The sequence below is a fragment of the Cetorhinus maximus genome, chromosome 11, assembly GCF_964194155.1.
Source record: "Cetorhinus maximus chromosome 11, sCetMax3.hap1.1, whole genome shotgun sequence".
NCBI lineage: Eukaryota > Metazoa > Chordata > Chondrichthyes > Lamniformes > Cetorhinidae > Cetorhinus > Cetorhinus maximus.
Genome location: NC_135889.1, coordinates 93,263,557 through 93,277,612, shown reverse-complemented (window position 1 = coordinate 93,277,612; position 14,056 = coordinate 93,263,557). Strand labels below are relative to the sequence as shown.

Sequence of the window (14,056 nt, the reverse complement as noted above, 5' to 3'; positions counted from 1 at the left end):
ATTTTGCTTTGGATATGATCTGGTATCTAAGCTGCAAATCTTGAGTTGATGACTTATTTAGGTGAAGTTGTTTAGCTGGTTGAAAGCAGCATAAACGGCATATGTACACAATATATTTACAATTTATTTGACAGCATCTATTTCAGCTAGTGACACTGTGACTAAATGTTCCTTACACAAAAAATCTTACTGATCTAATTTTTGGGTGCACATTCTAAGCACATGAATGACTGTCATGTGATTTTCTAAATTTATCAAGCGCATTCAAAATGAAATACCCACTTTAGGACAAATACTCCAGTGGCCCCAGTCAGACATAACACAGTCATTTGGACAGGGGAGGGAACACTGGCGGGCTCCAACTGGCATCTCATCATAATCACACAATGCATCATCCACATTTCCTCCAGGCCCATCAGCAGTGTTATTCACACATCTAGGGAGACAAAACAAGCAACTATTATTGTGAAAAGTAGCCAAGCTTTCCAACCAGCATGATATATGAAATGGAATAGACTCCTCTTTCGGGGGCACAGTCAGCTTTTTTACTCTTCCAGTACTATAATCTTTTATCATCCATCATCTTAAAGATAAATAGCTCACACAGCAATTGGACTTTTGCAGCACTGACTTTCAAAGCGGAAAAGGATCACAGGAGTTCATAATCTCAGTAGAATTGCTGGGATCAGGACAATGCTCAGTCAAAGGCTGATGATGAGCCTCTGGACTCGCCCATTAGGCGGCTGATGCTGGACATCCAGTGAGATGTGCAGGGAGATCTGCTGGAGATCCATGAGTGTCTGCGTGCCATGGTCTCCATGATGGAGAAGTCGATGTGGAGTGTAAGCACTGCGTTGACTGTCATGGCTGAGTACACTGCCTCTTCCGTTGAGAAAGAATGGACTCTCACAGAGAGGCAGCTCCAGGGACAGAATGAGGGATTCCTGGGGTTGCAATCAGATCTGCAAGCCCTCACACAGGCAATGACCTCTGGTGGTCAGTGTCAGTGTGGGAGATGGATGAGGCACTTAGTATCCCAGCTAGGTTCTCGTCCTCCAATGGTGTGCACAGAGGTCCAGAGTGACCTCACATTAGCGCAAGTGCTGCCTGTCATCTCTGCAGGCTGCTCTCAGGGCGCTCTGGATAATGGCAGCAGGTCCTCCGCTCCTCCACCAGTGACTGTGCATCTGATAAGGCTGCAGCGACTGGGGAGATGCCAGCCTTGGCACTGGCCACTTCCTCCCAGGCGGGGCCAGCACAGGCCCCACTGGCCAGAAGATGACCGCCAAGGTCATCTAGACCAACAAGACAGCAGAGTCAGCAGGCTGATCCAATGCTGGTGCCAGCGAGGCGAGAGCACCTAGACGTAGGGCTCACAAACGTAAGTTAAAGGCACCATGGGCACAAGAGGGACAGGTCACGGGTGATTTTATGTTAATTTATGTTTACTTTATCTATACTGGCCTGGGAATGAAGGCCGGAGAAGTTTATGTAAATATTTTGGATTTGTCAAAATGAGATAAATTTTGTTTTTGTCATCATGGGGCTTGTGTATGCTTCACCTTTTTACTTCATTGGTGCAGGGAATGCCAGTATGTAATGCTGGACATACATGGTTCTGAACTTTATTGCACAGGCACTGAGTGTTCTTTGGGTTCAAACGTAAGGATCCTTTCAGACATCCGGGATGGAGGCAGCAGCCCTGGCATGCGTTTGAAGCTGATCTTTGGTAGCCTAGCTGAAGGAGCATTGGATCAAGGCATCCCTGGTATCCCTGCCTTCCCGGAGGTACCAAGGTCTAGTTCCACACCCTCAGTATTCTCCTCACCGTGCTCATCTTCTAACTCACTACTGGACTCATCCTCTGTGGCCTGTGCAGTTGCGTCAAGATCCTCTTCATCCAGGGTGTCCAATTTTGCCAGATCCAGATTGTGGAGAGCACAGCATGCAACCACGATCAGTGACACCTGCTCTGTGGGGTATTGTAGTGTTCCCCCTGAATGGTCCAGGCATTGGAAGCGCATGTTCAGAAGACTAATGGTCCTCTCTATCACTGTCCTTGTGGAGGCATGACTCGTATTGTAACGCTTCTCAATCTTTGTTCTTGGGTGGCAGAGAGGCATCATGAGCCAACTCTTCAATGGATAGTCCTTGCCACCCAGCAGCCATCCATCCAGTCGGGCTGGAACACTGAAGAGCCCCAGCACCTGGGAGTATCTGAAGTTGTGTGCATCATGGGAGCTGCCTGAGTACCTTGCACAGACTGCCAGAATCAGCATCCTGTGGTCACACACTATCTGCACATTCATGGAGTGGAAGCCCTTCCTGTTGACAAAGGCACCCGGCTGCCCCGCCTCAATGGCCACTTGTGTGCAGTTGATGGCACCCTGGACATGGGGGAACCCAGCAATTGCTGCAAAACCTCTGGCTCGCTCAGCCTGGCTGGCATCATCTGTATGGTAAAAAATAAAGATCAGTACCCACCTGAATGGAGCTTCTGTCACCAGCTTGACACAACTATGGACGACTGATTGGGAGACTCCACACAGATTCCCCCACTGAGCCCTGGAAATAGCAGGAGACGTAAAGTTGAGGGCCACTGTGACCTTCAGCTCCACTGACATGGGGTGTCCACCTACACAGTCGGAGCTGATCTCAGGCCCAATCATCTGGCAAATGGAGGTCACGCATTTGGCATTGCACCTCAGACATACTGAGGTAGCTGCATCGCCGTCTGTAAACCCTGGCAGCAGGTTAGTGACATCTTCTGTGGCCCTTTCTGCCTGGGCTACCTGCTGGCCCTGCACCCCTTGCGCCTGCGCCTGTCCTCTCACAGGCCGCTCGCCTGGAAGCTGCGTAGGGACACCTGTCCTCCTCTCCCTTCTGCCCTTCCCTTCCTTCTCAGAGGAGATGCCTCTAGCGGAGGGCACAGTCCCCATTACCAGGGTAAGGGGAGGCTGTCTGATACATGGAAAGGCCCACATGGTCAAAATCCTCAGGGGCCTTGGAGAACCCAATGAGTCCTGAAATGAAGCCTGGAAATGCTAAGCATGAAGCTCAGAGCAGAGATGAAGCTATCAAGTTCAGATAAGCAACCAGCAGCAAACTATCTCCAAAATTCCTCATGACTCACATTGGCATTGCTGCTGACCCTTTTTATCCCGCCTTTGAATGAAGTTTGTGAAAATGTTGGCTGGCTGCCTGCCCGTTTTGCCTGTGCGACAAGCAAAAAATCATATGGGCAAGGAAAAACCTCTATCAATTGGATGGCTAAAAGCCTTATGTGGCTGCAGAATTAATAGCGGGCGCCGCACTGGCACCCACGCGTGCCCACTGAGCAAAATGTCGCACGAATGCGCGATGATGTCGGGACACTCACCCAATGTTATCGTGCACTATTTTACTCCCGATCGGGTCGGGCGCGTGCCCGCCCACCCACGGGATGAAAAGTTCTGCCCAGGGTATCTAAAACCAAGTTAGTGCTTTTGATATCTACTTGAAATGGCCAGGCTTGGTTAGCTTCACAGAAAGAGAGAAAGGATGGAAGGGAGGTTAAATAACTGACCCAATTTACAACAGTGCAAGGGAATCACTGAGACTGAACATTGGGAACAAGTTTGGATAATGGGCAGAACAAGAAGCAATATGAAAGAAGGGAATTGAGCAGAGGTTCAGTGAAGTGCAATAGACATCACATGGCCAGAATTTCCCAGTCGGCGAGCAGGGGGTGGAGCCCGCTCACCAACGCGTAAAATGGTGCGGGATGAGGTTGGGCGGAACCCCCGACATCACCTTGCGTCATTTCAATTTTCAGGTATGTGGGGGCTCAGTGGAATCAGCTGAGCGTAGGCTGACCTGTCAATGCCCAATTGAGGCCATTGACAAAGTCATTAAAGTATTTAATGGACCTGCCCGTCCAACCTTAAGATTGGCAGACAGGCCGGGACCCCTGGCGGGCATTGGAAAAAGCATGAAGCCTCATCCAAGGGTTCATGTAGGTTTTTTAATTTTTAATAAAAATGTCAATGAAAGTGATAGACATGTCCCAACTCAGGGGACATGTCAAGGGATTTTATTTGCTATTGTTAACATTTTTAAATTTGGCACCGATCTCCCTGCGGCAGCACTTAGCCTCAGGGAGATGAGTGCGCTCTTCTGTGCGCATGCGTGAAAGAGCGCACTCTTGGTCTAGGGATTCCCCCCCCCACTGCCTGCATAGGGAGCACATAGCTCTTCCTTGTGGATGTCGTGCTGGCCGGGCCTGAATTGACCCACCCACGTAAAATGGCGGCGCACCCCCAATCGGGGGCGCCGATCGGAGGTGCGCCTCCACGCGCCTGCTCCTAAACTTCCCCCTAACGGGGGGAAAATTCTGCCCATTATGTCAGTGTAGAGTCAGATTCTGAAGGAGCAAGAGACTCTCCTGCCATTGTGGCAGGTACCAAGACTCCTTTAAAAGGAGCAGAGAAATGAAGTGGGTTTTTCCCAGAACAGCCAAAATGTTTGAGGGTTGAGGTATCAAGACTCATTCTGTGAATCTGTGACGCCAAAAATACTTCTAAAAGTGACAATTTCTACACACAAAGCAAAGTACTATGCAGAATTTAACTGCCTATGATCTGAAAAAAGCATAAGGTATTTAGAAAGAAGATGGAAATAAGATCCTGTGAAAAATGTATTACATATTTGGAATATTGAACGGAAACCTTTGCACATAAGATAATAGTAGATAACATGTATTTACTTAATATTATTTAAAAGGAATGGAAACATGGAAACCAGAATTAGAATATTGCAAGTTATTATAGTAGCTCAGAGACCTAAGAAGATATTTGTATCAAAAAGGATCACAGCTGAGTATATAATACTCATATCTTTTGTTATTAAAACTCACTGATTTGTTACCCCAAGGTTGGAATTTTACATCCCGCAGGCGGGCACGCGTCCAACCTGATCAGGCGTAAAATCACGCGAGATGGCATCGTGCGAGCATCCCGACGTCATCACCCACTCGTGCAATATTTCACTCGGCGGGCGTGCGCAGCAGTCGGAAGCACGCCCGCCGGCAATTAAGCGGGCAATTCAGCCCATTAATGGCGCAATTGTCTGTGATTTTTCGTGGCCCATCCAGCCTTACGGTTGGCACACGTGCGAAACGGCCTGGTGGCCTTTACATTTTTCATCAAGAAGGCAGCTCACCACCATCTCCTCAACGGCAACTAGGGATGGGCAATAATTGTTAGTCCAGCCAGCGAAGCCCACATCCTGTGAATGAATAAAAAATACAAACACTCATCCAAGAGCGGGATGAAATCTCCGTTAGGAAATAAAATAAAAAGGAATGTCTGGGGATGGCATTTTCATGAAGTGTGCTTTCAGGTGCTTGATTGTGATGCATGGAGATTTTTTTTCATTATTTGCAGGTTGCAGCTCCCTGAGGCAGCTGCCTGCCTTCAAGGAGCTCTCTCGCAGCGCTCACCCGCACCCACACCCGCAGTGATGTCATCACCAGCCCTCTTTCCCCCCCCCCACCCTGGCAACGCTGAGCTTTTTTAGCGTGCGTTTTGCGCTGCTGGATGTTAATTGGCCAGCCAGTTTGAAATCACAATCGGGGGCCTATCGCGGTCGGGGGTCCATTTCCTGGCCACTCCCGGGCCCGCCAATCACGTGTGCCTGACGACCGAAAAATTCAGGCCCAAGAATCTGAGTCTGATTAAAAAAACCCACAACACATAATTAGAATGTAGTACAAATACAGAGAACTCTTTAGCTCCTCAGAAGATGCTGTTCACTCCATCAGAATAAAAACTAGAATACTGCAGCATTAAGTCAAAAGGTATGGTGGAAGGGACTTAAAATCAGCAGGCACCTAGATATTCTAGGGCACTTGGAACTTCTTCAATTTAGGCTTCTTCTACTCACCTCACTTTCCTAGTCTGTACACCTTCACCACAATTGTGTAATGACTCTCTGTTGTTGATTCTGCAAACAGACCAAGGTTCAGCTATCCAGCTATATTGACTGCAATCACTGTAACAGGGAATTCTGTCATAAACCTGAGAATTAAATCAACAAAAATAACTCAATTATCATCTTCTGCATTGTTGTGCATGGGTATATGATGATTTTTATATATCAAATAAAATGTTTAATTTTCCATCACACTGTTACCATAGAAAATTATATTATTATTATATATAAAGAAATATTCCTTTACTGTTATTATTTCATAAATTCAACAAAGTCATTAGCACATCACAAAGTAACAGTTTCTGCTATTAGTACCCATAACGATTATAGTGTTAGGCAAGTGCAATGCAGTGCTGTAAGTTAATATACAATAAGGATTGACACAAATGTAGATAACACTGTGCTTTTTATTTTCTACAGTGTAATCCTGCCAGAAGGAAAAAAACAGTTCAGACCAGTACTCTTATTTCCAAGTTTTTACTGTTTTTTTTCCTTCTGGATGAGATTCAATAAAGTAGTTACAGAGGCACTAGGAGGAATTTACTGCCATTGCACCCCCTGAAGGTGGGATTGGAGTTGGGGGAGAGGTGCAGGATAGAGACTCCGCTGCCGTCCTGCCTCCCTACGATTAAGTCTAGGGCAGGAAGGCTCGAGGATGGCCTTCCCACCCAGAAGCCAATTGAGGCCACTCAAGGGCCTCATCCCACCTCTGCTGGCATTCAACAAGTGTCAGGCGGGACCGGGAATACCCTAGCTGGTAGGTCTGGAATGTAGCAATGGTATCCTTCCCTGCTGGGAACTCCGTGCCTGACAAAGGCACCAGTGGGAACGGGGGGACCCAGAGTAAGACCTCCCTCTGACCTTCAAACCAATCGCTCTCTACTTCCACCCTGCACCCCCATCCCCGCCCTCACCAGGGCCTCCCTGTCCAGCCCCAGAGTATCTGCCCACTCACCACTTTCCTGGGTTTCCAGTCTCGATCCCTGGGGTAGGCCATACCGCAGTACCAGCACTGGCCATGGCTCCTGGTGGTGCTGCTGTTATGGGAGAGATGCTGGGGAGAAATTTCCCCCACAGGAGTCAGGAAGCCAATGGTGGGAACTCAATTGGGACTTAATCCCATCAAGCCTCCTGAAAAGGTCATGGTAGTGTTGCCACCTTTCTGCCAGCCAGTAGACTGGCCCCAGTCATGACCACTAAACTCTGCCCACTATTTAATTTGGTGGGAGAAATCCCGAAAAGAGAGCATAATTTTAAAATTGATGCTAGGCTACTTGAGAGCGAAATCCTGATGTTCTTGTTCACATAATGGATGTAAGAAATCTGGAACACTGTCCTCCAAAAAGCTGTTCATGCTGGGTCACTTGAAATTTTAAAAAGATTTGGGCATGTAAAGGTATCACGGGATATTGAGCAAAGCTGTGTTAATGGTGTTGAGGTACAGATCAGCCATGATCAAATTTGATGGCAGAACAAGGGCAAAAGGGCTTGAAATTGTTTGTAGAAGAAAAACATGAAGATTGTTACATAACATGAGAAATCAGAACATTTTTTGTAATCCATAGTCTTTAACATTTGTACAATGTAACTTTAAATGTATAAGGAAATTAGGTGATTTTTAAGTATATCAGGTCCATGACAGATGACTCAGTCCAAACACCAAAGGGAATTGTTGTACACTAAGTTCTGGATGACCAGCTTCCTCTCTATTCATTCTTATAAAAGTATAAACAACTCACAGAACGAAAGAGAAAGACTTTGGTTGAGGAAAGAATACTTGCTTTGGTACTGGAAAACTCCTTGCTCTTTTTTGAAATATTGCAATGGGATCTATAATGTCCAACCAAACAAGTAGAACAGATGGATAGGGCTAATGCTTAAGGTGCCAGCCAAAGGGTGGCACCTCTGAAAATGAGACACTCCCTTAATAATAAACTGACATATGTGGCTTATGTGCACAACAGCTGTTAAGAGACATTGACTCATCCTGACACTGAAGCACAATGCATATTTAATTTATCACAAGTCAAGCCTTCCATTTGAATTCACTGGTCAAATTAAAATAATAACAAAGAGGCTGCATTGGTACATTGATGCAATGCGCAATAGAATAGAAGGACACTGGTCCTTCTTCACGATATCCTATATGAAAAGTCAAAAGATAGTTCAAAGTATCACAGTTAGTCAGCATGGTTGAAAGCAGCAGCCTTCTTATTCTGCTAACAGTTCAGTGCTGAAACACCATTAGATATGTAATGAAGAGCAAAGTAACCTCAACCATCACAGTTGAAGCTAAGCTAAATTGTAATGCATCTTCCCATATATTTGCTAAATCAAGTTTCTCTAAAATTTAAAGTCTTCAGCTTTTGAAATCCAATGCAACCCTTTTTATATGTACAGATAGGGTAGAATTTTCGGGTCGGCGAGTGGGGGTGGGGCCCACTCACCGATGTGTAAAATGACGCGCGGTGACGTTGGGTGGGCATCCCGATGTCACCACGTGTCATTTAGATTGTCAAAGGCCTATTAAGGCCTGTTAAAAACGAATTGAAATAATTAAATGAGCTGCCCGTCCAACCTTAATGTTGGCGGGGTGGGGGGAGGTGGGGGGCGGTAGCCGAAAAGCCCAGGCAGCCTTCGCATTTTTCATGGAACCTCATCCACGGGTGGGGTGAGGTTTCATGAAGTGTTTAAAAATTCAATAAATTTTTTTTTTTAAATCATTGACATGTCTCAGCTCATATGACACTGTCACATGAGGGGACATGTTTTAAAAGTTTTTCATTTCTTTATTTAGATGTTTCAAATTTAAACAAATCTCCCTGAGGCAGCCTCATGGAGATTTCGGCGCTCCTTCGCGCGCATGCACAAAAGAGCGCAGGCCCCAACTCAGGGAATTCCCCCCCCGCCCCCCCGCCATCCGCACAGTGGCTGCTCAGCACTTCTGGGCGAGCATCACGCTGGGCGGGCCTTAATTGGCCCGCCCATGTAAAATGGCATTGCGGCCCTGATTGGGGGAGCCGACCGGGTTCACTCCTACCCCCGTCTGCTCCTGCACAACCCTCCCCCTGACGGGGGAAATTTCTGCCCATAATATATCAAAAAGTTTGACCATTCAGGAATATTGATCACCCATTTAAAGAGTGGCTTATATTGATGCTTTCAGATTCTTTGGAAAAATGGGATACCTGGTATTTGCTCCATTTATGGGAAATGCGTTGGTGTGAAAACTCAATACACTGTGATGCGTCATGGGATGTTTTGTACATTTAAACTGCTGTATAAATGTATATTGTTGCCTGACAAAGTACTTGGTATAGGTTCTGAAATGGTGTTTCCTTTCTCTTAGTAGAAACATATCACTGGCTCATTTGATTTAATTTTAAATGAACAAAAAATAATGAGAATGAGGAGGCACAGGTATAATTTATGCAAGCATAGAATATACTTAGAGGTCAGGAGGATTTTTTGGAGCCAGTTGGAGCTGAGACCTTTGGAACTAGGTTTTACGCTCTCAGTGGGGTGAGGGAGGCGGAGCCAAAACTGAGGGGTCCGCTCGTTCCCATTCCCGCCGTCTCGAAGTATTCATTCAAGCCTATTAGTTGAATAGCCTATTTGTGGCCGTCCAGCTGGAAGCAGGCCAAATATAGATGCAAAGAAAGCTTTCTGGCCACAAACCCTTCCCCTTGCTGCCTTCCAACCTTGCGGTTATTATCAAGGCCGATGTTTCTCATACCTGATAACAGATGCCACAATATAATCAGCTCTTGTGACTTTGAGGTACTATAAAAAATAATATATTGTTGAATTTTGTTGCAGCTACATTCACAGAGGAATATGAATCACGCCTTGGTGAGAAAATGTGGTGCAGCGAGGGCTCCACGCCCAATCGACATGGTAGACCAGGATATCAAGTGGCAGAGGAGTAATTCCACGGTCACGGATAGAATTGTGAAGACCCTCTGCTCTTAGGGCAGTCTTTCTTATTCATTGAAAGTACAAAAATAACAGATATGGCCACTGTCCCCGGCAGAATCTGCTGGTACATTCAACCATGGTCCTGGTGGTAAGCCTTTTTTATCACCCTTATGCTGCCTCATTATAGCTAGCATAAAAGATTCCAAAACTTTCTTTACGTCCAATGCCCGAAAAATGCAGTGGACAATGAAAAATGGCAACTGATTGGGTTGTAAATGAGCTTAATATCTTGTTAATTAATGTCACGGCCAGGTGAGAAGGAGTGAACTGGCTCCACTCTATTCAATCTCCTCGGTAGGCCACAACAAAGGTTTAAGTTTCTTTATCAAGGGGTAATTTTCTGAATCCAAATGTATTTAACTATTTATGCAGTGGGCAATAAGGAACCAATTAAACAAGATTTTCTCGACTCCAAGAAAGACCAAATTTATTAATCACTAAACTTGGAGGAAAAAATAATTAAGGGCAGAATTTTGCCCTTGACGGGCAGGTGGGCAGCTGATCGCCACTGCTGAAATGGGCTCCGCCGCCATTTTAAGTGGGCAGGCCAATTAAGGCCCGCCCAGCGTGACGTCCGCCGGGAAGCGCTATGCGCTTCATTGTGTGGGCGGGGGAGGGAATTCCCCAAATGCGAGAGTTGCTCTTTCACGCATGCGCACGAAAGAGCGCACATCTCCCTGAGGCTAAGTGCTGCCTCAGGGAGATCGCTGAAAGTTTTTGAAAGTTTAAAAATAGAAAAATAAAAAAATCATTAACATGTCCCCCTCATGCGACAATGTCACACGAGATGGGACATGTTAATAAATATCACAGAAACTTTATTAAAGTGTTTTAAAACTGTCATGAAACTTCATCCCGCCAGTGGATAAGGTTTCATGTTTTTTCAGAAGCCCGCTGGGGCTCCTGGCCTGACCGCCAGCCTTAAGGTTGGATGGGCAGGGCCTTTAATTGATTTAACTACCCTGTCAATGGCCTCAATTGGCCATTGACAGGTCAGTGGGTGGACAGCTGATCGCCCTGTCCCCCCGCCTTCCTGAATATTTAAATGGGGCGGGATGATGTCGGGGGTTCCTCCCCAATGTCATCCCGCGTCATTTTCACATCGGCGAGCCCCCAGCTCACCGACGGAAAAATTCTGCCCAAAGACACACACAGGTGCCAGAAATAGGAGAAGTTAGAATCCAATAAAAAATATTTAAAAGGATATATGATTGAGTACTATTTGATTATCCTTGAGGTGTAGATGTTTAAACATTGTGGCTGATTTGAATTAGCTGCTTTTATGGATGTGGTCAGATGTGGAAGGTGCTATTAATAAGAGATCTCGGTTCGCTGGTAGATTTCCAGTAAAACTGGCTTTGAAACTGGGTCATGCACCTGTTCCAAAAGAGAGAGAGGGAGAGAACAGCAGCCCCCAGCTTGTTTCCTCTGCTGAAAACTTTCTTGCAATCTCTCTCTGTAGTGGCTGACAGTCTTGCCCCAAAGTACTTCACTCATTGGGCAGAATCTTTCCGTCAGTGAGCTGGGGACGGGGCCCGCTCACCAATCGAAAATGACGCGGGATAACGTCGGGAGGAACCCCCGACATCATCCCGCCCCATTTAAATATTCAGGAAGGCGGGGGCACAGCGAAATCAGCCGTCCGCCTGCCAACCTGTCAATGGCCGATTGAGGCCATTGACAGGGTAGTTAAATCATTTAAAGGCCCTGCTCGTCCAACCTTAAGGCTGGCGGGCAGGCCAGGAGCCCCAGCGGGCTTCTGAAAAAACATGAAACCTCATCCACTGGTGGGATGAGGTTTCATGTCGGTTTTAAAAAACTTGAATAAAGTTTCTGTGATATTTATTAACATGTCCCATCTCGTGTGACATTGTCACATGAGGGGGACATGTTAATAATTTTTTTATTTTTCTATTTTTAAACATTCAAAAACTTTCAGCGATTTCCCTGAGGCAGCACTTAGCCTCAGGGTGATGTGCGCTCTTTCATGCGCACGCGCGAAAGAGCGCACTCTGGCAGTTGGGGAATCCACCCCCGCCCGCAAAGGAAGTGCATAGCACTTCCCGTCGGGCGGCCTGCTGGGCAGGCCTTAATTGGCCCGCCCACTTAAAATGACAGCGGGGTCCATTTCGGCGGCGGCGATCGGTTGCCCGCCCGCCGCCGAGTCGGTGGGGCCCGCCCGCCCATCAAGGACAAAATTCTGCCCCTTGTATAATTCCAAGGGGTTTTGGGTGGGTCTGTCTGTGGCAGCCATTGTTTCAATACCGAGCACTTTGTATTTTAATGTCTCTCCCTTAGACAGTTACAAGTTTCTTGTGTGTGAATTATAGGCAATGACTCTCTCTTCACACTCCCCTGAGGGTGAATTATTTGTTTTTTTCCCCCTTTCACCTTGAAGGTGGCCTTGCATATTTAAGTAGTTTATTCTGTTTCATGTCAAATTGCAAAATTTACAGCCAGTTGAAAGTTGAAAACTCATTTTTTTCAAAAATAAAGGGGGATAGCCCCATGAAAATTAATGATTAGAAAATGGTGGGAGGGCTGCCAATTTCAGCACCAACATGCCTTCCATAATATTGGAGAACAGAGTGATGATCTCGGGTTGCGAACCCAACTCCAAGGATTTTTTAATGATCTGTTTCTACTGCGGCTCACAGGAGATTACATAACTGCTGCCGGGTGGAGAACAATTAAAGTCATACGGCTGGATTTTCACCATCAAGGCGGGAAGCTTGAGTTGAGAAATTGCTTGAATTGGCAGGTCCATCTCCATATAAATTCCCCTGTACACACTATTTTCACTCTAGGAAGGCGCGGGCATAATCAAGTTGGGCCCGCCGACCCCAGAAGTAGTTCCGTTGCAGCTAAGGAGGCGGGCGAGTGTCTAGGTGAGCTGGTTAATATACCTGCCTCAGTTCTTTGGGACTTTGTCTCAGTTGTACTAAAGACTGTTGGGCCCTCTGCTCCTCACACCCCTTCCCCATCCCCCACACATTACCCATGTCACTTCCATGCCCCATTTAGAGAAACAGATGTTTGGCCATCTGTTCCTGTTGATACAGATGGAAATGGAGTGTTCACTTTAATTGATTGACATCTTAATGAGGTTACGGTATGTTATTCTTTCTTTGAACTGTTTCTTTCAAGGTCTGTATGCTTATTTGGACAAGGTTAAGACGTGAGGTAAAGCTTCTGTTATTGACATTATAATGGCTCTGTCGGATTGACACTTTTGTAGGGTTGAAAAAGTAGCAGTTTATTTTCAAAGCAGATCTTTGAATGGGTGTCCTTTCTCATCAGCATTTCAAGCCTTGCCATTGTCATTAAATCGCGGATTGATTCTATAGTACACACTAGGTGAGAGGTCACGGAGGGGGCATGGTGGGCATGGAGAGTTCATGGGGGATATGGAGGGAGCATGGACAAAACCTTTTAAACAGACCTTTCAAAAGTTTACCAAGCCAGACTATGGTCCTCGAGATGCTGGCCCAACTCCACGAAAAATGCAGGGTGGTATCAGATGCCCACCCCTGCAATGGAGCCAGACAGTTCAGGAGTGAGCCCACACTCTTATCCCATGCTGGCAAAAATTGCTGGGGATGGGAATCCCAGAACTGGATCCCACTCGTCATTTTAAAAGGTCTCTAGAGTCTGCCCGACTCCATGAAAATCCAGCCCATGATGTTTCATTGCAACATGCCTGAACAGGATAGAACTAATGGACCAACTTGGCTTGATCTTTTCTGTAAGCTCTTTTGTTTGTGAGTAAGCATTAAATAGAAAAATGTGGCTCTGGTATGTCTATTCTGCACAGTGGCCAAGTGACTTAAATTATTTAATTGTTTGACTATACAGGAAGGATTTCAACAACAAAATAAATTTAAAAGGAAGCACTTTTCAATATAATAAATTTTAAAATATGCTGTAGCTTTATCAATTCTAGTTTGTAAGATTCTATATCAGAAGGTGACAGAGTTATGGTGACAAATGTGCATTGTAAAAGCAGCTTGTATTCAGTACTTAGTTTTGAAGGAATAAATCAGAATCAATTGTAAAAGGGTGCTTATCTTTCCTGCATAATTTTTTTTTCTCAAAATGCTGGTAAAAA

The 14,056-nt window shown here is 45.9% G+C and overlaps 1 protein-coding gene across 1 annotated transcript in view; it reads right to left on the bottom strand.

Annotated features, from left to right (window-relative positions):
• thsd7ba (thrombospondin, type I, domain containing 7Ba) overlaps positions 1 to 14,056 on the bottom strand; it is a 976,108-nt gene that overhangs the window by 150,998 nt on the left and 811,054 nt on the right. The window contains exons 16-17 of the mRNA XM_078552479.1: positions 5,923 to 6,056; positions 283 to 436 (exon numbers count right to left, since the gene is read on the bottom strand). Of these exons, the coding sequence (XP_078408605.1) occupies positions 283 to 436; positions 5,923 to 6,056 (288 nt within the window). The remainder of the gene's footprint in view (positions 1 to 282; positions 437 to 5,922; positions 6,057 to 14,056) is intronic.